Here is a 25,530-nt window from a genome sequence, read left to right as displayed (position 1 = left end):
TGAGCCACCTAGACTACAGAGAGAGCAGCTGAGCTATTCTAATGCTACCCCACAACAATGGGACAGTTAGGGGACGGAAGCTGATAGCTCTGTAGGCTAGGGAGGGGAGAAACATATTTACCTCATTTCTCTCCATGAACAACGCTTAAAGCAGGTAGATAAAACTGCTCGAGATCACGGAGGGGGTTTTGTTTGCTAGCTGATCTGAGCCTCCATCAAGAGCAGAGCTTGAGCCAAGCGCAGCTCTGTGAGAACAGAGAGCCAAAGGGGCACAGGGATGGAAATAAAGGAAGTTGAGCCCCCCACCCCCACCGGACCGGAGGCGCCCAGCGAGGGGCACATGCGGATTTCCCCAGATACAGGAGGCGGTCCAAGAGAGGCCGCAGCAGTGTGGCTAACTCCGGCGATCTCATCGAGAACGTCGTGCCACTGTGCTCAGGAAAGCCCTGGCGCCTGGAGTCGCGGGATCCGGGGAGACTCTCCGCTTTTTTGTTTTTAAACAGGAAATTTCCAGCCCTGGCGGCTGAGCAGGAACCGAAACCTGGGCGGGGAGCGGAGCTGACAGGGCCAGCCCAGCAGGGGGGCTGGTCTGCGATGCCTGGGATGGGGGTTGGCCGCTGCCCACCTGCCTCCCGACGGACACACGGACAGGGCCGGCGGCAGCGCCAGCTCCCGGGTCACGTGACGAGATCCGGTCACGTGAGGCGGCGCCGGGACCAGCTGGCTGCCGAGCTGCCTTCCCCGTAGGCGGCGCAGGGCCTGGGCCGAGCCGGGATGGCAGCGGGGCCAGCGGCTGGAGCGGGGCAGCGCTGATATCCCGACCCGGAGCGCTGCCCGGTAAGAGACCCCCCTTCTCCCCTAGGGGTCCCCCTTCCATCCCCCCCAGCTCTCCCCGGGGATCCCTGGCCCCTCCCTTCTCCCCGGTGGGAATCTCATCCCCGGGACCCCCTATCTATCCCCCCCAGCGTCCTGCAGAGGGACCCCTGGCCCCCATCTCCCCCCGCCCCAGTTTCACCCCAGGAAGAGCCTGTTCCTCAGGCCCCAAGATCCCTGGCCTCACCCCTCTTCTTCCTTCCCCCTAACCTAACACTCCTTCCCCTCCCTGGACCTTTTCCCTGGCAGCCTCAACCCCCTTCCTCCTAGACCCTGAGTCTCACCCCCCCACATGTTCCCCACAAGCTACTCCCAACTCCCCAGTCCAGGTCTAATTGTCCCCCATGTCTCTCCCCCACCCCTGCTCCTTAGGGGAGCAGCTCTGACTCTGAACTGGCAGCAGAGCTGGGGGGATATTCAGGGTCCTGCCCCCCCAATCTCTTCACTCCCCACCCATGTCTTCCTCTTCTGTTCCTGTTCTCCTACTCCTCCCTCAGCAGCAGGCCTATTGCCCCATGGGGAATCCAAAGCATGGCAGGGCTTTTCCAGCTCTAGTCCTCCACTGTGGTTGGCATCACATGATGGAGAGGATGGGCCCACTGTTGTAGAGCAGCCGTGTAGCATGGAATCCAGTCAGGACCCTGCAGGAGGGCAGATGGGTGGGACTCACACTTGCAGGTGTATCTGCTTTCTGGACAGGTATGCAGCCCATTCGGTGGCTGCAGCCACCTGGAGCAGAGGCCTCCTCAGCTACTGGGTTGTGCAGAGGTGTAGGAAGCCCCTGTGGCAGCTGTGACCTGAGTCCTTGGCAGCTGAATGGGTGCTTTGGAGAGAAACCTGTGTTAATTGTAAGGTTTGAATCTTCATTCTGAATGTTTTATGTGAAAGTAGTGCCTGGAGAGGGATCAGAAGAGGGGCAATACTTGGCCCCAGGGGGCACTCATTGAAGGGAGTCTCCTGGAGTTAATATTTTTAATTTTGAGGTGGGTTTAGTGAAGGTGGAAGATATTAGCTTTCCAGTCCTGGAGGCTGAGTCTTCTCTTTCCATACCAGGCACAGTAGTGGCAGAGCAAGTCCCAGATGTCATCCTGCTGCGGTGCTTAAGGCTTGTTTGGTAGAGATCACCTCTAGAAGCTAAAGGGTAATCTTCTCTTTGTGGCCCATCCATTTCTTTGTTCTCTGGAGGTCTCTTGTATGTTGGAATCCAGACTGGTACCCTTAGACTGGCCTGCAGAGCTGCCATTGGTTGTGTGTAATTTGACCATGGATCACCCCTTGTTGAATTAGAAAACCTCTGTGCCCTGTATCTACCCTCTTGCTGCAGGAGGCTAACCTCATGGTTGTTCACCATCTGCCTATGTTAGGTAGGGCACAGGTGGCAGAGAGAATAATCTGAGTGTATGACTGTGAGTGAGGATGTCTCTAAGTCAGGGATCAGCAATCTTTCAGAAGTGGTGTGCCGAGTTTTCATTTATTCACTACAATGTAAAGTTTTGTGTGCCAGTCATACATTTTCACGTTTTTAGAAAGTCTCTTTCTATAAATCTATAATATATAACTAAACTATTGTATGTAAAGTAAATAGGTTTTTTTTAAATTTATATTAAAATGCAGAGCCCTCAGGACCAGTGGCCAGGACCCGGGCAGTGTGAGTGCCACTGAAAATCAGCTCTCATGCCGCAGGTTGTCTACCCATGCTCTAAATCCAAATGGCATGCGTTCTTTGTCCCTTTCTTGACTCTTTGCCAGTCTTCATAATTGTTGTCCTTCTACGCACACAAGTGTTAATGTTCCGAGTGGGTACAAGGTTTTGTGACTGACAGGATAGCTGCCTAGTAGTAAATTCTAATTGAGAGTCTTCCCACATCTATGAATTTTCAGCTTTGGGCCCTGCTTGGGGTTCTTACTTGGGAACAGGAAGTGATGAGAGGCCAGAGAATTACCCAAGGGATTTGGTTGCTGCTGCTTTTCAGTCTCTTTAAAACACGTTGCAGTGAGCAAAGTATAATAGATGGGACAGCAGAAGACTGAGCTGGAGTTGGGGTTTCCTGGTGTTTTATAGGGGGAGAGAGTGTCTTTCTGGTACCACATGGTAGTCTCTGTGCTCCATCTTAGAGAATGACTGGACCCCATTAGCAATCACCTGGCCTCTATTTCCAGTGTATATCTTTGTTTTCCAGCATGGGAAACTTGCTGCTGCTGAACACTGGGGCTGTAACAGCTGGGAAAAGATTTGTTTTATTGTAGCCCTACAGCATGGATGGCTTAAGTGTGCTGGTGAAACTCCTGTCCTGTGCATGTGTGTGTAAAGGAGGTTGTGATGATGACACTGTTGATTTCCAAAGGAGAGTCAACGTGCAGCTTTTCCAGCACTACTTAGTGGTTATAGGATTATATTGCTTTGGTGACTAATATATGTAGGGAAATTTTGGGGGTTACGTTTCTTTGCTTGTTCACAGTTGGGAAAGGTCTCTCATAATAATTATGGATGGGTAGCAAGGAGGGAAATATGAAGTAAACATGGCTGGTATCTGGAACAGCTGTCTTAACCTGAACTAAGTCAGCACAAAGAAATGCTTGACCTGGAAGCTGCACTTCCAGGAACGCTGGGAGTTGACTGAAATAGCATTCTCGGGTACCTGCTTCTCATGATGCTGTCATAAGAATGGCCAGATTGGGCCAGACCAATGGTCCATCTCACCCAGTATCCTGTCTGCGGACAGTGGCCAATGCCAGATGCTACAAAGGGAATGAACAAACAGAACACTTAGCAAATGATCCATACCCTGTTGTCCACTCCAGGCTTCTGACAGTCAGAGGCAAGGGACACCCAGAGCATGGTTTTGCATTTCTGACCATCTTGACTAATAGCCATTGCTGGATCTGTCCTCCATGAACTTACCTAGTTCTTTTTTGAACCCAGTCCTATTTTGGAACTCATTGCCAGGCCAAAAAGGCTGACTGTGTGTTGTGTGAAAAAATACTTCCTTCTGATTGTTTTATATCTACTGCCTATTAATTTCATGGGATAACCCCTGGTTCTTGTGTTGTGTGAAAGGGTAAATAACACTTATTCACTTTCTCCACACCACTTGTGATTTTATAGATCTCTATCATATCTGCCCTTAGTCGTCTCTTTTCCAAGCTGAAAAGCCCCAGTCTTATTAATCTTTCCTCATATGGAAGCTGTTCTATCCCCTAATAATTTTTGTTGCCCTTCTCTGCACCTTTTCCAATTTATCTTTTTTGAGATGGGGTGACCAGAACTGCATGCAGTATTCAAGACGTGGGCGTAACATGGATTTTTTGACTGATAAGCTATCCCTTCCCAAATGTTTCCTTCCATTCTGTTAGCTTTTTTGACTGCCGCCGCACATTGAGTGGATATTTTCAAAGCACTGTCCACAGTGGTTCCAAGATCTTTGAGTGGGAACAGTTAATTTAGACACCATCATGTTGTATGTGTAGTTGGGATTGTGTTTTCCAATGTGCATTACTTTGCATTTGTTGTCATTGAATATCACCTGCCATTTAGTTGCCCAGTCACCCACTTTTGTGAGATCCCTTTGTAACTCTTGGCAATCTGCTTTGGACTTAACTATCTTGAGTAATTTTGTATCGATTGCAAACTTTGCGATCTCGCTGTTTACCCATTTTTCCAGATCATTTATGAATATGTTGAACAGAACAGGTCCCAGTACCGATCCTTGAGGGACTCTATTTACTTCTCTCTATTATGAAAGCAGACCATTTATTACTCCCCTTTGTTTCCTGTCTTTTAAGCAGTTACTGTTCCATGAGAGGACCTTCCCTTTTATCCCATGATTGCTTACTTTGCTTAAGAGCTTTTGGTGAGGGACCTTGTCAAAGGTTTTCTGAAAATCCAAGTACACTATATCCAGTAGATCACCCTTGTCAACATATTTGTTGAGCCCCTCAGAGACTTCTAACAGACTGGTAAGGCATGATTTCGCTTTACAAAAGCTGTGCTGATTCTTCCCCAACTAATCGTGTTTTTCTGTGTCTCTGATAATTCTGTTCTTCACTATAGTTTCAACCAATTTGCCTGGTACTCAAAGTAGGCCTGTAATTGCCAGGATCACCTGTGGGGCCTTCTTTTAAAAATTGGTGTCACATTAGCTATCCTCAGTCATCTGGTACAGAAACTGATTTAAACAATAGGTTTTACATACCACAGTTAGTAGTTTGCAATTTCACATTTGAGTTCCTTCAGAACTCTTGGGTGAATATCATCATCTGGTCCTGCTGATGTACATTAAACAGTAGGACTGTCAAGCAATTAAAAGAATCAATTGTGATTAATCGCAGTTTTAATTGCACTGTTAATAATAGAATACCATTTAGTCAAATATTTTTGATGTTTTCTATATTTTCAGGTATAGGCTGGGAGCACGGGGCTAAGGGCTGGGGCTTCATGCAATTAATGTGTTAAATTAATGCATTAATTTTGTTTTCAGTTAACTGCAGGCATTAAGTGCAATTGACAGCCCTGTTGAACAGTAATATCAATTTGTTCCAAAACCTCCTCTGCTGACACCTCAATCTGGGACAGTTCCTCAGATTTCTCACGGAGAAAGAATGGCTCAGGTGTGAGAATCTCTCTCAGATTATCTGCAGTGAAGATGGATGTGAAGAATTTATTTAACTTCTCCACAGTGGCCTTGTCTTTCTTGAATTCTCCGGTAGCATGTCGATCATCCAGTGGCCCCACTGATTGTTTGGCAGGCTTCCTGCCTCTGATGTACTTACAACTTTTTGCTCTTAGTTTTGTGTCTTTTGCTAGGTGCATTTCAATTTCTTGTTTGGCCTGCCTAATCAGACTTTTACACTTGGCTTGCCAGAGTTTATGCTCCTTTGTATTTTCCTCAGTAGGATTTGACTTCCAATTTTTAAAGGATGCCTTTTTGCCTCTAACTGTCTCTCTTAGTCTATATAACCATGGTGATGGTTTTTTGGTCCTCTTCCTATTATTTTTAATTTAGGATGTATGTTTAATTTGAGCCTCTATTATGGTGTTTTAAAAAGTTTCCATGCAGCTTGCAGGCATTTCACTCTTGTGACTGTTCCTTTCACTTTCTGTTTAACTAGCTTCTTCATTTTTGTGTAGTTCCCCTTTCTGAAGGTAAATGCTCCTGCAGTGAGCTGTTTTGGTGCTTTGCACCCTCACACCAAAGATGTTAAATGTAATTACATTATGGTTGCTATTACTGAGTAGTTTAGCTATATTTATCTCTTGGACCATATCCTGTGCACCACTTAGGGCTAAATCAAGAATTGCTTCTTCTCTTGTGGGTTCTAGGACTAACTGTTCCAAGTAGCAGTCATTAAGACGGGCTCGTGCAGCAGATCAATGAGACAGCATGGTCTGGGTGAATGACCATGTGACTGGGAATTGGGGGACTCCTTTGTCTGAATTTCAGGCTAGGCGGTCATTTGGCTTCTTTGTGCCTCTGTTTTCCCTGCGTATAAAACGGGGATTATACTTGCCTGTCAGGAAGCTTATGGTAACTAGTTGATGATTGCTCTGAGGACACAGAGTACTGTGTAAGTGACAAAGCCCAGATTCTACATCCAGTTACTCACCTGCATCCACGCTAACTCCAGGCTTAGAACAGAGGGCACAGCTGGAGCCATACAAAATATTTGTGAGTTCAGATGGCCCATCCCTTTGGGCACGAATTCCCTCACCACTGTAAGATCAAAGGGTTCAGTTCCTTGCTTAAAAGAGCAAACATTAGAGCCTCCCCTGAAGAGGGTCCTGATGAAATGACCAATATTTTAACAGCAAGAGAACATGCATTTTAGCGGGGAAGTGCCACTAAAGGAAATGAAGTGAGAGAAGAGAGTGAATGGGAGCCAAAGTGTTTGATTAGGGCAATTCAGGAGGCTTGAGACCGCCTTGGATTGGGGCCATCTCTGGTTGTGGGGACTGCAAGTCCTCTCTGAAATGTCAAGTGGCTGACAGGATCTACACTCAGTCTTATCCTTTTGCGTGGATTTCATTTTGTAACGTCTGATAAAGTGTTCACAGATGTGCTTCCCGCCCCCAGGGTCCCGGCTTTGGCTGCTCTTGCTACCCCTTTGGCATGACTCAGTTGTGCCACCCTTGACTCACTTCACCATGCTGCTGCAGGTTCTGACCCGGTGAGCCCTCGCATTGCTACAGAGCACAGCCAGCTTGTAACTTTTGGGATTTCCTTCTGCTGCAAGGGCTGTCTTTGCCTCTGAGTGCAATCAACATGTTAGTTTCGTACACGAAGGAAACATTTTCAAGCGAGTAAAAGATGCTGGTGCTAGAATATCTGCCATTGGTTTGGGAGCCAGTCCGTGCTGTCAATGCTGGCCCAGCAGGATTTCCCAGCAATAGCAGTGCTGGACGGGCAGAGTGTAAGTGCAGGGATGACATGAGCTAGAAGCTGGTGAAAGATGTGTCTGCAAAGGGGGTTGCAGATACTTCTGAAGGTGACCTGGCCATGGTACAGTGTACGTGCCCTTTCTTCTGGTCTGTGTAGGATCCCCCTGTACAGGAACCCATGTGGTCTCACAATGCAAAGGAGGGCAGGGAGAAGCATGTCCACTGTATGATACAGAGGTCCCAGTCTGCTGCATGGGGAGTAAGGATGAAAGATGCACCATTGTGTGGACTCCTCCTTTCGCCTTGTACTATAAGCACTGGAGTCTCCTTCAGCCATTCGGCTGATGTTGTGTCCATAGAGAGCATTATTCGGTGCCTGGAGAAGGATTCCTGTCTCCTAGTGAAATCCTCCAGGCTCTGGCAGAGGTCCTTGAGCTGCAGAGTGGATTTGTCCTTCACCGACTGTTCCAAAGATCAGTGTGTGTGAGGAAAGGCATGTGATGGGAGGACTAGGGTGCAGTGTATGTAACTCAGGGTATGGCTACACTTGAAATTTCAAAGCGCTGCCGTGGCAGTGCTTTGAAGTGTGAGTGTAGTCGGAGCACCAGCGCTGCATGTAAACCACATCCCTTACGGGTGTAGCTTGCAGCGCTGGGAGCCGCGCTCCCAGCGCTGCAGCACTGATTACACTGAGGCTTTACAGCGCTGTATCTTGCAGCGCTCAGGGGGGTGTTTTTTCACACCCCTGAGCGCGAAAGTTGCAGCGCTGTAAAGTGCCAGTGTAGCCATGGCCTTAGCTTGTTTGGGAAGAATTCCTTCCTGTCTGCGCTGGGGTTGGTTGACAGTGTTCTTACGCAACATGCATGATAGGCAGTGTTATCTAGTGGTTAGAAGGAGAGAACTGGGAGATGGTAGGCCCAGTTTCTAGTCCCAACTTTGCCGCAGACTTGTGTGACTTTATGTTCGTCTCTTGCAATAGGCCTGTCTTTTCAAAAGTGGCTGCTGGTTTTAGGCGCCTAACTTAAGATGCCTAGGACCTGATTTTCAGAGGTGCTGAGCTCATAAATGCTTCGATTTCAGTTGGAATGAGGGGTGCTCAGTGTTTCTAAATATCAGGGCTCAGCATGTCTCTATTTGGGCTCCTAAAATCAGTGGCCATTTTTTTTGCTGTAGCTTTTCTGTGCCTTAGTTTCTCCAGTTTACGCTGGGGTAATGTCACTGATCTGAGTTAGTACAGTAGTGTCACTTGGTGGTGTTGGAATAATAAGATACCCCGAGGTGACCCAAGGGACTCTCTCAGCTCGGGATCACTAAATATAATTGATCTTACGCATCTTCTCGCATAATAATATTGAAGAGTTACTGGTTATCAGTTGTGATGTCTTCAAAGCACTCCTCAGATTGATGGGTTGGATCAGTCAGTCCTGTCTGAGAGAGACTGAATTTACTGAGAGCTGGAACATGCTAATCACTTTGCAGTTAAGGCTGGGACTGAAAAGAGAAAGGTCTCTGGTTGGCTGACACTTCAGGGTCAAGCAGACAATGGCCCCACTGGGAGATAAATGTTAGCCTGGCCAAAGTGCGTTCCAAGAGAAGGAGTCACTCCTGCAGGAATCAGAAGGGCTCTTGAAAAGTTAAAATGAAACTGGAAAGAAATAAACCTGCATCTCTGGAGTTCACTGGGCTTCATTACATGACATGGGAAGGCTTCTGCCCTAGGAAAGGGACTGGTCATGTGTGGCACCTTGCAGACATTTCTGTGCCTTTCCTTCCCCACCCTAAACTTCTGTGCCTATCTCCTCTCCAGCACCTCATTTGCCGTCAGGCACCCAAGTTTTGTTTTGCTCATGCTAGTGTAACTCCTGGGTTACTTAACTGAAATTAACGGGGGAACATGACTGAGAAACAGGAGAATCTGGCCAAGAGAGTCTACACACAGATTCCTGGTTGTGTCCCCAATGAGCCAACGCTCTGCTCATCAGTAGCTCTTCCTCATCCGCCTGCACCTTCACAGCACACTGTTCATTTGAGCAGCTTGTTAAACAACTAGTTCCAGGTTCTGAGTCCTACTGTAAATTTTTGTGGCTTTGCCATCCTATTTTCCCATTTTTCTTAATAGTCATTCTACCCTTTTGCTGTGTGAGACTCTCACAAATGGGGTAATTGGCCCTACAGTGGAAAACGTGAGAGGACTTAATCCTGTATTATGGTCATCTCTAGTGGCTCCAGTGTAGATTGAAAAAACAGCACGGAGTCCTTGTGGCACCTTAGAGACTAACAAATTTATTTGGGCGTAAGCTTTCATGAGCTAGAACCCACGTCATCAAATGGCAAATACAGAAGCAGGTATAAATACATGAAAGGATGGGGGTTGCCTTACCAAGTATGAGGTCAGTCTAATGAGATAAGTCAATTAATAGCACGATAACTTTTGAAATGGTAATGAGTGGCCCATTACAGACAGTTGACGAGAAGGTGTGAGTAACAGTAGGGAGAAATTAGTATTGGGGAAATTAGGTTAAGGTTTTGTAGTGACCCAACCACTCCCAGTCTTTATTCAGGTCTAATCTGATGGTATCCAGTTTGCAAATTAAATCCAGTTCTGCAGCTTCACGTTGGAGTCTGTTTTTGAAGTTTTTTGTTGAAGAATTGACTCTTTTAGGTCTGTTTATTGAGTGACCAGAGAGACGGAAGTGTTCTCCTACTGGTTTTTGAATGTTATGATTCCTGATGTCAGATTTGTGTCCATTTATTCTTTTGCGTAGAGACTGTCCGGTTTGGCCAATGTACATGGCAGAGGGGCATTGCTGGCACATGATGGCATATATCACATTGGTAGATGTGCAGGTGAACGAGCCCCTGATGGTGTGGCTGATGTGGTTAGGTCCTATGATGAAGTCCCTTGAATAGATATGTGGACAGAGTTGGCACTGGAGTTTGTAGCAGGGTTTGGTTCCTGGGTTGGTGTTTCTGTTGTATGGTATGTAGTTGCTGGTGAGTATTTGCTTCAGGTTTGGGGGCTGTCTGTAAGCGAGGACTGGCCTGTCTCCCAAGGTCTATGAGAGTGAGGAATCGTCCTTCAGCATAGGTTGTAGATCTTTGATGATGTGCTGGAGAGGTTTTAGTTGGGAGCTGTAGGTGACGGCTAGTGGCATTCTGTTACTTCCTTTGTTGGGCCTGTCTTGTAGTAGGTGACGTCTTGGTACCCTTCTGGTTCTGTCAATCTGTTTCTTCACTTCAGCAGGTGGGTGTTGTAATTTTAAGAATGCTTGATAGAGATTCTGTAGATGTTTGTCTCTGTCTGAGAGATTGGGACAAATGCGTTTGTATCTTAGATTGTAGATTGAGGTACTGTTCTACTCGGTGCTGTACACGCCTGCAGACCCGGCCCTGGAGTGCTTACAGTCTAAAGAGACAAGACCACCAAAGGTCGGATTATTGTCTCTCTGTCACAGTTGGAGAACTGAGAGATGGATATTAAGGGAATTGAGGTCGAGCCTCCCTTGTCCCATTCTGGTGCCTTAACCACAAACCCATCAAATATACAAAACAGAAAATATTGGTAATTGCTCCAGGACGGAATCCCAGATGTTACTTGTAACAATCAGGAACATTGTTCAGAGATGTGTTTATAAATGACAGCACCAGTTTAAAATAGAGACTACAGTACAGGGCCCCTTCTTGCTTTCTCCCCATTTCTTGTCCACCCAAGCTATCTTCCTGATGGATTGTTCTTAACTTGCCTCTTAGTCATTCATCCTCTCAGCACCTACAGGAATCCCAAACCAAACTCCTTTGTCTTATGACTTGCCCTGTTGCCTCATTTCATCTGTGGGAGAGGTGAGTTATTTGTGCTTGTTAAGATCTGATGAGATCCTACAGTTTACTGGTACTGTATTAAGCAGTGCATTGTATATAGTACTGTTCTAAATCCTGTAAAGCCAGAGCATTCTAAACTGAGAAACTGCTACATCCACTGTGTGTATTTATTTAAATCTTTGAGAACTGATAAAGTCTTTGTGCATAAAAATAAATCCACCTGGGGTGTCTATAAAATCTGAGATTCGGCAAAGGCTGTAAAACTGTTAGCAACCTGCTTTGGTATATTAACATGTTATTGATGTACCATGTGTTTGGGTACAAAGATCAGCTGGCCTCTGTGTTTTTTGCATCTTGCAGCCTCTATTGAAACTTTTTTTCTTCTAATAATTTAATTGCCTTAAACCCTCCTGTATAGAGGTAGGGATGCAAACAAAGAATTCTACACTGGTTCTGTTTTAGGACTGCGTTAGTACAGAGCCATCAGAATGGTAATGTGCTTTCAAGACAAGTGAAGGTGAAAATATTGGCAAATGATTAGTGGTTCTGGGTTGTCTAGTTGTGATTCAGCATGTTGGCTTGTGGCTAGTGATTCTAGGGGCTTCAAGCTCTGGATGCCCAACGTGAGCCACCTTAAAGGGGCCTGACATTCAGAAGGGAGGAGGCCAGACCTCTCTGAAAGCCCAGCGTCTTTCAGGTGGCTCAGTGTGGGCCCATAAGTTCACTAGTCAATTTTGAAAGTCTTGGCCAAAGGGCCTGCTGCCATCGGTATGTTTCTTGGAATATCTCGGTATGAGAATGAATAGAGGAGACATCCCCTTCTGGCTGTGTTGAGTGGGAGGAGGGTAGGAAGAGAGGGCACCGGGGGGATTAATATTAATGTTTGATTCAAGTGTGTCCTTCCACCCCTGCCCTTCCTTGCCTCTATGCCGGGATATGCTGCCAGTAAGCCTAGCATGTGATGTCTTATTGCAGCCCCACCCTGCCAATATGGGCACAAGGCAGGTTCTGGCGTGCAGCTGTCTGATGTAGTCCTGCAGGTTGGGCTAGTTCCTACATTACAGGGTTCTAATGCTTATCCAAGTGCGGGAAGGAGAAGTGCTGATAAGGGAAACTGCCTTTTCCAGTTCTGGTTTCTATGGAAACAGGACATCAGAAGAGCAGAAATGCAGTAAGTGCTTTAAAATAATTGTCAGTTCTCAGAGCATATGGCCTGTTCTCAGCTCAGTCACTCACCTCTGTTGCGATGGCAGCTGGAAGTGGCCAGCCCCCATAACAAGATGCTTCAGCAGAAGAGCACTAGTATATGCAAGCAGCCTGTGTTTTAACCTCTGAGTCATCTAAATCAGGGGTTCTTAACCTTTTTCTTTCTGAGCACACACCCGTTCCCACCCCTGTGCCCCAATATGCTATAAAAACTGCTTGGCCCAGCCATGCCACAACTGTTTTTCTGCATATAAAAGCCAGTGTCGGTGTTAGAAGGTAGCAAGGAGGGCAATTGCCTGGGGTCCCATGCCACAGGGGGCAGCACAAAGCTAAGTTGCTCAGGCTTCAGCTTCAGCCCCTGGTGGTGGGGCTCAGGGCCCCAGACTGCAGTCTCATGCAGTGGGCTTTGGCTTTCTGCCCTGGGCCCTAGCGAGTCTTATGCCAGCCATGCTTCGCGGACCCCCTGAAATCTGCTCATGGCCCCCCAGGAAGCCTGAGAACCACTGATTTAGATCTCTTCTGAACTGGATTAGACAACACGGCCGCTAATAAACTGGGGTCAATCCAGGCTACCTCTCCCAACATTGCTTGTGCTAGTGAAATGGTGGGAAATGTGAAGAAAATGGGCAGTGCAGTTGCAGCTTCTGTGATAGACTTTCTATCTCAGTGTTTTGAGTGTTGACATTACGGGTTCCTCAAGAAATATCTACACACTTTCGGGTACCAGAGGCTTGGCTCCGGTAGTTCGGGAGTCAGGGCCATCCTTAGGTATACGCAGCTGTCTAGGGCACCATGAAATTTTGGGCACCAAATAGCCGCAGATTTCATGGTGTCTTAGGCAGCTGCGTGCTGCATACACGGCAGCACCAGCCCTGCAACCAGCCCTATCCCCTGGCCGGCCTCCCCACGAGCTGCACCCACTGCAAAGGGCAGAGCCGTCCCTAGGAGAGTGTGCGACCCCGGACAACTCCCTCCGCCCCACCTCTTACCCTCCTCCCTGCTCCACCCCCAGCCAGTCCCCATTCCACCTCTTCCCCCAGTGACCTCGCACTTGTCAGCAGTGTGTGTTGGAGAATGTCTCTCAATTTCATCTCTGTTCCCCTGAACTTGATGGAGTTACGCTGAAGATGGATTTGGCCCCATGGACTTAGATTTTCTCACCCGAAAGACAGAGGTATCAGCACTGTACATTGAGGGTTATCTCTGTGATAGAATGTTATTGTCCAGCTGTCCTTGCTGAAGCTTCCTCTGGCTTTTTTGTTTACAGGGGTTAGGAAATCAGTCTCATCTTGCAGAGTTTAGTGCTGAAGTCAGAGCGAACAGTGCTCCTGGCCACAGGGCCGGTGCAACTATTTAGGCAACCTACGCAGCCGCCTAGGGTGCCTAGTGGTTGGGGGCGCGCGCCTAAAAGTCCCCTCAGGCAAGGAGGTGGAATGGAGGTGAGCTGGGGCTGGAGAGGTTTTAGTTGGGGGCTGTAGGAAAACTAAAACCTCTCCAGCGCATCATCAAAGATCTGCAATCTATCCTTAAAGATGATCCCTCATTCTCACAGATCTTGGGAAACAGGCCAGTCCTCGCTTATAGACAGCCTCCCAACCTGAAGCAAATACTCACCGGCAACCGCACACCGTACAACATAAACACTAACCCAGGAACCTATCCTTGCAACAAAGCCCGATGCCAGCTCTGTTCACATATCTATTCAAGTGACACCATCATAGGACCTAATCACATCAGCCACGCCATCAGACGCTCATTCACCTGCACATCTACCAATGTGATATATGCTATCATGTGCCAGCAATGCCCCTCTGCCATGTACATTGGCCAAACCGGACAGTCTCTACGCAAAAGAATAAATGGACACAAATCTGACATCCAGGAATCATAACATTCAAAAACCAGTGGGAGAACACTTCAACCTCTCTAACCACTCAGTGACAGACTTGAAGGTGGCAATTTTGCGACAAAAAACTTCAAAAACAGACTCCAAAGAGAGAGTGCTAAACTTGAGTTAATATGCAGATTAGATACAATTAACTCAGGTCTAAACACTAATTGAATCTATTTCCCTGTGTTAAGTTCTCCTAACACCTTCTATAGGTCATCTTAATTATCGCTTCAAAAGTTTTTTTTTTTTTTCTCCTGCTGATGATAGCTCATCTCAATTGATTAGACTCCTCCTGTTGATATGCATACTTCCACCTTTTCATGTTCTCTGTATGTATAAATATCTCCTGTCTGTGTGTTCCATTCTATGCATCCGAAGAAGTGAGCGGTAGCTCACGAAAGCTCATGCTGAAATAAATTTGTTAGTCTCTAAGGTGCCACAAGTACTCCTGTTCTTTTTGTGGATACAGACTAACACAGCTGCTACTCTGAAACCTCCTTGCTCTTGTGCCTGAACGTTGCATAGGTCACTTGTGGTCGCTTTGCAAGGAAGTTGCTCCTGGCATCGATGTTGGGGAAGAAGACGCTGATTGAGAGTCCTTCAGGAGCTGATGTTCAGCTCATCAAACCTTCTTTAGTTAATTAAAGCAACAGGTGTCATGGTTTCAACAGAACCCCAACACATACTTATGTATGCAGGGCTGCAAAGCCAGATCCAATGCATTCACTCTTCAGACTGTCTCGGGCTGTTTCAGACAGCTTCTGAAAGGAGTTTCCCTTTGCTGCCATATGTCCATGTTGAGAGGTTGTGCTCTCTGGTCTGCAGACCCTGAAAAATCTCGTATGGTCTCAGCCATATGCTGACTATTCAGTTTAACCCCTAACTTCCACTTTTTTCTGTCTCCAGTGAGTCAGACAAGTCAGACATCAGTGTTGAAGTGAAACTTCTTTATCTCCCATAGGGTGGGAATTCTGTACTTCTCTTTTTTGACTTATTGAGGGCTTGCTGGGTTTTGACTGGCATAAATATGTTTTTCTGACTTCATGTGATCTTGGTTTTACTCAACAGTTGCTTGTTGGTTTCCTTATAAAACCAATGGCATAGTATCATCAACAGTCTGAGCACCCTGATTGGAGAAGAAAATATGGACCAGGAGAACTGTCAGGACGGGGAGAGGAATTCCTGCCAGGAGTGTCTCTTTCTTCCTACAGTCCTCTCTGTTGCTCTTTTGTTTTAAACTCTAAATTAAAATTGTCTGCACAGTTGAGGCTGGGAAACAAAATCTTCTGATCACTTGGCCTGGGCAGCTTTAGATTCCAAATTTGATGTCTGTTGCAAAAATGTGGCTATCCAGTCTGCATGCTTAAGTCTCAGTCCCTCAGGCAAATTGAAATGAAATATTATTGCTTCTGCAACTAAGTGTCTTTCTCTGCACTCTTCTCGTTCTGCTCTGGGCTATTGGGCTAAGATTGCTCAGTTTTTATCCTCTTGGTTTAGCATGTCCAAACCTCATTTAATCTGATGTGTTGAGCTTTGTCTTCACTTTAAAATGCCCCTACAAATCAGACGCTGAGGCTGTGCAATTGACTTCAAGTTCAATTCTAGATGGCTGATGTCCATCCGGTTTGCAGTCTAGATCTGATCATGAAGAGTAGCCTGCCTGGTGCTGCTGCTGGGTGCTCCCTGTGACCGTGTTCCCAATTCTTTTCATGTTGGTAGTAAATAGCCTGTTGGAACTGGAGAGTTTCTACTCTTGGACCACTCACTTGTATCTTCATCAGATCCCGGAGCATTCTTCATTGCCTGCATGTGGGTGGGGCTTCTGCCACAGCGGTATTGTAAGTTAGTGGTATTTCTACCAGGGGTGACGCAGGCAGGTGGCTGGTGAACACATAAGCCTTGTTCAAAAGGCCTGTGTGCTGTCATTTGCTTCCCATTTAATGGTGTCTAAATGTCAATTTGGAGGCAGCCAGTGTGGGTGAGGGCGCAGCCTCTCCTGTTCCATCCCAGGGAAAGCACTCCTGAGTCTCAGTTTGTACATTGCCAGAATGGGCCAATTCTTCATTGCTGGGCCACCGTGTGGGGTCAAGGTACCAAAACCACAGACTGGTGCTTGCTGTAGTTTGGTGAATGTGACACCTTCATCTTCAATGGCAGGAAACCCAACACTTCTGTTTGCCCAGAGGGTGCTCAGCCTTGTGCTGGGTTCTGGGTAACAAGATCCTTCCCAGACGGGTTCAACACTTCATCCGATTATGGGTTGTGGGTCAGTCATGCATATTAGAGGCCGATTTGCGCCTGGGATTTTGACACTGTGTGGGATGTACGCAGATGCGTATCTATACTTGTGAACTCTATGGATCTGTATCGATCTGACTCTCTGCCAGGCCTTGGGATAATCGCTATATGCAATTATTCCAGCAGTAAATACTGTAGTGATAGCGCACGCTACAAGGCAGTCCCTGTCTTGCAGCATAGATCAGACAAGGTGATTTATTAACCTGAAATTTCTCATTGATTTGTGTGTTTGTCTTTGATGCCTTGAGCTCTCCATGGAGGTTTGAGGCTAGGTGTGGTATTATGATGGTTTCATCTCTGGAAATCCATCTCTTTGATGAGGAAATCCTGTCTTGTGAGATTAGGAAAGTAGTTGTTATGTTTGTGTCAGTCTGCGGCAGCTGAGCAGTCTCACTGCACAAAGTTGCTTCCTTTGTTTGATTCCAGTGTGCAGACATCCTGCAGAGTATCAGCTGCGGGAGGGCAGAGGCACAACCACTGTGGCAGGATTTTAAAAGGAGCCCCTGTGACATACCTAGGGTGCAGTCTACACTAGCTGGGTCATCTCTGCCCTCTAACCTGGGGGCTCTTTACACTGCTTTGTTGTTGTTGCCTCCATTCCTGGACTGCTTGCAATCCACCACTGGTGTGTAAGTCACTCCCAGCTATATATCTATGTGCACTTGCTACCTGTCGGTCACACCCAGACTTTTACGAGCTTGGATTATACTGCAGGGTGACCCCAGCATACTCCCAGCTCCAGATATTTCCCCAGAATTGTATGTCTTGCACTGCCCAGCCCTCTCCTGGGCAATATAAGCTCATATAAGTCCATCATTTTATTAATAGAAATGATACGCACAAATCCAGTTCTCCCAAGTACTTCAGTCAAAACACACTGGTTTAGATAAAAAGATAAAATGAGTTTACTAACTACAACGAGAGAGATTTTGTGTGAATATAAGTAATGAAGTACAAGAAAAATAAAGATAAAAAGCAGCTAGTGCCTCGCTTAACAAACGGTTAAATTCTAAGCAAAGATTCTCTTGCCACATGTTCTCAACAGTATTACTGGACCAGCTTTGTAGGCCAGGACCCCTTCTTCTGTGTAATGGCTGCTTCGTTTGTTCCTTCTGGTGCAGTGAATCGATGGAGAGCAAGAAGGAGGAGTGCTTTGGGGTTTTTCCCCTTTCTTTTTATAGTTCTCGCCTGCCTTTGGGCAGCATCTCCAGCCAGGAGTCAGGAGACAGAAGATCTATGTGGACAGGAACCCCGGGCTGTTTCTTTGCTAAAATGTAGATTTGTTACCCACATCCCCTTTCCTGCCAAAGAATGGCCACTTAGTAGGTGATTGTCCGTTGACCTTATGTACCTCTGGCTTAAGCAGCAGCTTGCCCTTTGTCATGGAAGAACTGGCTTGGCCACTCCCCAGGCTTGGAATATGTGTTAGTAACTCCAGAATGAGGAATCTTAGAACTCGCCATGTAATGTTGCTACACATGTTTTACCAGGACAATAATAATCAGCAAATTATGAATTTTCAAGTGATACCTTCCAAGGCATACTTTGTACAAAGATCATTACAATGGTATGTCAGTGGTGAATATAAGGGTACAGTCTGTCTCAGCTCTGTAAAACTTATTACCACTGGTTGGGCTTGCTAAGAGAAGGGTGATTAAATCTTGTGTTTCCAGGCATGAAGTGACTGCCAGAAGGGGTTAGAAAGGACATGCCCCTCTGTGTTCTCCCCCAGTATCCATGTATTGCATTTCATGCTTAGCTGGGGGTGTCACAGTAGCTTCTTGCCTTCTTGTGAAGCATCAGGGTACTGTCTGCTGCTTTGGACAGAACACGCAGGGGGCGGGGGGCGCGGTTGTGGCAAATCAAGCATTCCTATTCAGCAACCCAAGGGCATGTTATAGTTCAGAAGTAAGCCTTGGGAGCCATGATGTACTAGCAACCTGAGTGTCTGAGGGCCATGACCATAGTTACATTGAACCTCCCTTGTGGCTTCAGGGGAATTACAGGAGTGGATGGGAGGGAAGCAGTTGCCCCTGTTCCATCCCAGAACATTGAGGCAGATGCGTCTGCCCAGATCTTACCCATGATCTGCTTCCACTTGACTCCTTCCTTCCTTCACTACTCCCATCCTCTCTAAGGGAGCCAGGGACAAAGGCAGCCTTGTTCTTAAGCCTGGTGGCAGGGGCAACTCAGGACCGGTGCTAGGGTTTTGAGCGCCTTAGGCGGACGGCAATTTCACCGTCCCGCGGCTCGGTGGAGCTGCCGCAGTCGTGCCTGCGGGCGGTCCGGTGCTCCGCGGCTCCGGTGGAGCTGCCGCAGTCGTGCCTGCGGGCGGTCCGGTGCTCCGCGGCTCCGGTGGAGCTGCCGCAGTGGTGCCTGCGGGCGGTCCGGTGCTCCGCGGCTCCGGTGGAGCTGCCGCAGTGGTGCCTGCGGGCGGTCCGGTGCTCCGCGGCTCCGGTGGAGCTGCTGCAGTGGCCTCTGTGAGAGGTCCACTGGAGCCGCACGAGCAGCCGACCGTCCGCCCGCAGGCACGACTGCGGCAGCTCCACCCGAGCCGCGGACCACGGGAGCTGCCTGCCGCCCCCTCCGGCGGCACCCTGACTCAGGGGACACCCTGGGCTGCCGGCTGCCGCGGCGGTGCCCTGACCCAGGGGACATCCTGGGCTGCCGGCTGCCGCCGGCAGCTCAGACTCCCTCTCTGTCCCAGCAGCAGCGGCTGCTCAACCATTTAAAAAAAAAATTGTGGGGCGCTTTTTGGCGCCCTCAAATCTCGGCGCCCTAGGCAACCACCTAGTCCACCTAAATGGTTGCACCGGCCCTGGGGCTACTGACCTAGCGTTAGGCAGAACAGCCAGACATCAAAGTCCTGGGACTCCTACTGTTTGTAACATACTTTAGCCATATTTGTGCAAGAGGCCTTGACATTTTTTTTTGGGTAAACACTAATCAAGCCCTTAGCGTGCAGTGTGCCAGCACCTGGTGCTTGGGCACTGGGAGCGGGAGATGGATAAGTCCATTGTTTGCCCTGAAGCTTTTAGAAAAGTCTGATGTTTCAGCTCAAAGTACAAAAAGAAGTGTGGAAAAATTTCCCCTTACAGGCAGGTTTTTCTTACCTGAGAGGAGCAATGTCAATTGGCAATACAAGAGGGTAAAATCATAACGAGGGTAAAATCACAGCTCATCTCTCACTGGGGTGGAGATTTTCTTTTTTTCCCATAAGAAAATTTCTTAGTGCAGTGGCCAAAATAATGGGGAAGTGGTTGGAATGAAAAGTAGAGAGAGAATCTTGCAAGGCTAGTTGAAGGACTGAGGTGCAATCCAAGTGCTGATCTTTCTCCCACACACCTCCCTTTTGGGTCTCTACAGAGCTCCCCACATTGTTCTTGTCCTCACCTGTAATAGTGAAGTAAGATGACTTATTGTTGATGCAGTGCTAAGGTTGCAAAACCTGGAAATTCCAGAAGTTACCAACTTGAGATCTAATCAGTTTTAACATAATGAGTAAAAAGTAGCTTTGAGTCTTCCAATTTTTGAGGTTGTACAATCTCTCATTCTCATTATATAAAAAATAATCTTTGCTATGTGAAAGACTCCTAGGAATAGGGGAAGTGGTAAAACTGACTGGACGCAAATTGCTAAATACACAACATAAAGACTCTTCCCGTCCCCCCTCATTTATTTCAGTTCTAGGAATCAGGGTTTATCTGAAACAATGGTGGGTAAAACACGTGAACAGAAGTATGTTTTTTAAGATGCTGTCTCTTTAAAGTTTTTTTTCACATTTTTAATTCAGTCTCTCTCACAGAGTCTGTCACCTGGTATATTTCGCTGCCTTACCAGAGGTAATCTTTCCCCTAGTATTGTTTGTTTTTTCAATGCCTAGCCTATAAGGACATGCTCAGCATTCCAAGGGTTTGCAGTGTGGTACAGGGTGTATTCAGTGTGTTATATAATTATACACAATTATATCTTGTTTTGGAGTTATAGGGCCAGACTTTTAAATGGTGACCTCCCTTTTTGTGCATGCAATTACTATATTAAGTGTAATTTAGGCCACTCAGATGTCTAAGTCTCTGACAGTACTTGCTAATTGGGTGCTGAGATGTCTTATGATCTAAATTGTGCTATGGCTTGACTTCTTCCCTTTGGACCCTTTCTTTATGGTTATTTGTTATTATAAACAACAATGGCCAGATTTCTTTTTTAAAGGGGTGGAGCACCTGTAGCTCTAGTAACTTCAGCCAGAGCAGGAGTTGCTTAACACTACAAACAGGCCATTAGAGTTTACAACAGATGCCTTTGTTAGTTTTATAAATCCCAGGAAGTATCTTTTCTCTAATGATTTGCTTATGCAAATTGTGTCCCAGGAGGGAGGTCCAGTTAAGGCTAAGCTAAAAAATCAGGCTTATCAAAACTCAACATTAGAGCCCTGCCGAGATACAAAATGTGTATCTGCATCTGATCTGCAAACCGAAAACATGGTCTGTGGATATAAAGCAGATACCCGCAGATTTGCAGGGCTCTAGATACAAATTTTGTATCTGCATCCATCTGTGATCTGTAAACATGGACATATCTGCAGATTTGCAGGGCTCTACTTAACATTATGCTACACATATTTGTTTGTGGGGCATGGCAGAGTGAACATTGCATGTTTTTCCTGCTGTTCTAGTCTTTGTAAGTAAAAGAGAATAGGAGAGGAAAAGGATTTCTCTACTTTTTTCTGGTTGTTTACTCTGTGCATTGGACAATTCTGTGTCAGGTCAGTTTCACTTTCTCCTCTACTTTCTAGTCAATTTTCCCCATTTAAGTGATGTTACTAGGGCTCCGTGAGGCTCTTTCCACTTGGATCAGACTGTGGGGTCAGGGCCTTATATTGTATCCGCCTGGGTGAGCCTGATGCTGCTCCCACTAAAGTCACCGACAAATGCACTGCCATTGTCTCCATTAGCAAGTGAGCTGGCTCTGTGGGTGGCTAACAGCTTAGCACAACTTTTTGTTGTGCATATGTATGCTCAGTGCTGCATTTTCAGACATTTATGACTGTTCAAAACCATTCTCCCCACCACACATGCGCATGCACATGATCCACCTTCATGTCCTCCCTCCCCAAACTTAGCCAAGCATGTGCTGCTCATTAAGACCTGTTGAGACACCAGAACCCTGATCTTGCACAGGCAGAACCCAGTTGACTTCACTGGGGCTCTGTGTGGGTGCAGTGATCGGAACAAAACGGCTGTTTTTGAACTTAGCCCTAAGGTGGGGGAAAGAGAGGCTGCTCTTTACAGTTGGGTAGAGGGGTGGGAGGGAGGAGTGTGTGAGCTTGTTCTCCTGTTATTCCACAGCCAAAGGGGTTTTTCTCAGATTTTGCCTGAAGTGCATTTGTATGAGACTGAGCCTGGAAAATGTCAGCGCAAAAGCTGACTGCTTTGGAAAGCTGCCTGTACATGTGGAAACAATAGGTAACAGTTTTCATTCCAACCTCCTATGTGGCAGTTGCTGCTGGTGAGACCGTTGTATTAAGCATTCAAAGCATTGCACAAATACTGACCTTTAAAGCACCCAGCTCTGCACGTGGCCTCATTTCTTCTTACACCCCACCCCCCTCCTTATTGAACACTCCTGCATTGTTACTGATAATTTTACCTTAGGCTGCATCCAGGCTTCTCCTAATGGTCTTATGCCCTCTTCAGACATATCTCCCTTACACATGGAACAGACCTGCCCCCCGGTCCAAGTTCTCCAAGCCTTCTGCTCTGGGAGGTCTAGTGAGACTAACCTCAGAATGTGTCTCTTGACTGCTCCTAGCGGTGGTAGTGCTGTCTCTGGTATGGTGTCTGGAGACTGTAAGCTCTTTGAGGCAAGGACCTAGTAATTTATCAACCTATCTGATGTAGCTTTGCCTCTGGAAAAGTCTTTGTGCACCTACGAGTGGGAATTTTCAAAGTCACCTAAGTGACTTAGGCACCCAAGATCCTGCATTGAAAGTAAATGAGACTTGTGTGCATAATTCACTTAAACACATTTGAAAATCCCAGACTGTAAAAATGAGACTTCCCCACTCCCCAAAGAGTTGGATCCATTGTTAAAAGAAACCGGGCTGGATCCAAAGCTGTTCCCATGTGCTGGCTGTTTAGGGAGCTACGTGATGTGAAAAGAGCTGGTGGCCCCAGGTAAGTTTCTTGTAGATAAGCTGTTTTTGCCTAAGAAGCCAACCATAACTGAGCACCTTACTGGAATCTCACAACTGGCCAAAAACCAAATGGGCTATAAAGCATGAACGCCTCCCTCCCTCTTTCCAAGAGGTAGTTCCTTTGGGCCAGGTTTGAAGCACAATGGCAGGGTAGGGTCAGGGAAGCTTGCCCTGCTGCTACTTGTGCTGTACAGATTCTACATCAGACAGAAGAACTAGAACTAAGAACTAGATACAGGCAGATCAAACAGAATCAGCAAGAGAAAGCTGTGCGTGGGATCTTCCAATGGCCATCCCCATGATAGATGATCCTGGGTTTCTTTTGTACATTTCACTCACTGCTGACTGCTCTTTTTTCCTAGGGTCCAGGAACCGGGTGACTCTCCTCTTCTGATTGAAGAATGGTCGTGTTAAGGCAGTTTGGGTTGCTTCTCTGGAAGAACTACATTTTGCAGGTACTTTCACACTGGGCTTTCTGTGAGGAGGAGAATAGATGATTGTGGAGATGAGGCTAAGAGAAGCATGGCTTTAGCTGTCTAATGTACAATGCTTCAAATTAAGTCACTTCTCAAGACCCTCCTGGTATGTCTTCAAGCTCCAGTGAACCTTAGCCATTAGGGCAAGTCATCATCAAGAGGAGAACGTCTCTGGGTTCATTTTCTTCTGGATTTGTCTGAGTGTGTGCATGAGGAAGGCAGGGTGGCTTTAGTTTTCTGTCATATCCCTTCCCTGCCCCCCCACCCTTTCCCCTTCACCATTTACCAATCCTTGTCAGTAAAATCAGGACAGCCTCTTGATTTTTTTGGTTCTTTGCAATCTGCTTCGAATACAGTCTGGGGTACACAGTCTAGCTGTGAGCTCGTCATTGAATTTGTTTGCTCTGCAAGGCTAAGCTGTGAGACTAGGGCAGCTGGACACTGGCTTGTTTCTTTCAGACACTTCAGATTTGACATCAGTATTTCAGCATCTGGAAACTAACTAATCAGGGAACACTGTTTTAAATGCCTGATCTCTCAGTTGCTTTTATTTTAGGGTGGGGACTCTATCCATCTGGCATACAACCCACACCCAGCTGGCATGTTGCTCAGGGCATCTGATCCATGTTCCATCCTGCTTTGCTCCCAAATGCTGCGCATGCTCTGGGCAGAGCAGAGCACTGATTGGAAGCTGTTGACCAAACTCACCAGGGGCGTTGTCAGGGTTCCTTCCCCACTCTGAACTCTGGGGTACAGATGTGGGGACCTGCATGAAAGACCCCCTAAGCTTATTTTTACCAGCTTAGGTTAAAAACTTTCCCAAGGCACAAATTCCACCTTGCCTTGAACAGTATGTTGCCCCCACCAAGTGATTTAGACAAAGAATCAGGGAAAAGACCACTTGGAGTCCTGTTCCCCCAAGCCCTGCATCCCCTTTCCTGGGGATGGCTTGAGCATAATATCCTCACCAGTTGGTACAGGTGAAAACAGACCCAAACCCTTGGATCTTAAGAACAATGAAAAGTCAATTGGGTTCTTAAAAGAAGAATTTTAATTAAAGAAAAGGTAAAAGAATCACCTCTGTAAAATCAGGATGGTAAGTACTTTACAGAATAACAAAAGATTCAAAAAAACAGAGAATTTCCTCTCTAGACAAAACTTTAAAGTTACAAAAACAGGGCTAAACCTCCCTCTTAGCACAGGGAAAATTCACAAGCTAAAACAAAAGATAACCTAATGCATTTCTTTGCTGTTACTTACTTTTTCTGCAATATTAGATGCTTAGCTTATATATGACTTAGGGAGATGTATTTTCCCTGCCCTGGTTCATTGTTGACTGGGAGACACAGACAAAAAAGCTTTCAAATCTCTGGGGGAAGGATCTTCTCCCCTTATTGGTCCTTTAGGTGAGGTGCCACCCAGGTTATCTGAGCTTCTTAACTCTTTACAGGTGAAAGAGGAATTAACCCTTTACAGGGTAAAGAGGGATTTTATGCTACCCTTAGCTGTATGCTTTTGACAGGTGTGTGGGTATTTATTTATTTATTTTGGTGCTGCCCCTTGTGCCTGGCCCACACTCCCAATCCTTGTTCTCCACCCTCTCATTGCAACTCTCTCCCACAACCCTGCTGCGTGTGGGCGTTGTGGAAGCAGTGCTAGGTGGAGAACACTGGGATTGGTTAGGTGAAGGGGTGTTTCCTTCAGTGTCTCTATCCTGATTGAAAGGGCACTGGCTGGGGGAAGTGGGTAATCCAATGATCCTGTAGAAAGATTCATTTCACTAAATGTCTCCTTGTCGTTGCCCCTGCATCACCTCTTCAAACGGAACGTTCTGATAGAGCTGGTCCACTTGCCCATGGAAAGGCAGTAGAGGGGGAGCATTAGTCTGTCTACGTCCAGCCATGCTGGTAACTCCAGACTTGTTCTTTGCTCTGTAACCGTTTGAGTTCATGTTGGGAGAGGAGTGAACGCGGGGCCCAGCTCCACCTCGCCACTATCCAGATAGACCCTGCGATGCCTGTTGAAAGAGGGAGAGGACCTCTGGCTTTCCACCCACCTGGGCTTGACTACTGCCTGCCTCTTGAGTACGAACGGCTCGCTGCCGGTTCAGCTCTGCCCCTCACTGCCAAAGCTGTCCGCCTCTTAGGATTGCGATGAGGCACTGGGCCAGCGGGAGAGGAAGGCAGGTTGGGTTAGATCTGGCTCCACTCAAGCGGCCTGATTCAGCAGTACGGAGCCTGTCTCTTCCTTGATGGAGCACCCTGTCAGCCCAACTGTTTCTACAAGCTGGGCAGCAATGAGAAACGTAAGCTCCTTCAGGCTGACCAGTGAGCGAAGGGTTAATGAGCCATCCATCAGAAAGCAGCTCAAACAGTGCTTAGCTCCTTTGGCCTCTTGC

General features: G+C 47.0%; 1 protein-coding gene across 1 annotated transcript in view; it reads left to right on the top strand.

Moving 5' to 3' along the window:
- Nucleotides 1-701: 701 nt before the first annotated feature.
- Nucleotides 702-25,530, top strand: part of ABCA3 (ATP binding cassette subfamily A member 3) — an 85,596-nt gene continuing 60,767 nt past the window's right edge. Inside the window, exons 1-2 of the mRNA XM_050968051.1 lie at nt 702-837; nt 23,019-23,111. Coding sequence (XP_050824008.1) covers nt 23,058-23,111 — 54 coding nt within the window. The 5' untranslated portion in view covers nt 702-837; nt 23,019-23,057. The remainder of the gene's footprint in view (nt 838-23,018; nt 23,112-25,530) is intronic.

The sequence above is a fragment of the Gopherus flavomarginatus genome, chromosome 9 (assembly GCF_025201925.1).
Source record: "Gopherus flavomarginatus isolate rGopFla2 chromosome 9, rGopFla2.mat.asm, whole genome shotgun sequence".
Lineage (NCBI taxonomy): Eukaryota > Metazoa > Chordata > Testudines > Testudinidae > Gopherus > Gopherus flavomarginatus.
The sequence above is the reverse complement of the archived record's forward strand: the minus strand, read 5'-3'. Positions and strand labels throughout refer to the sequence as shown.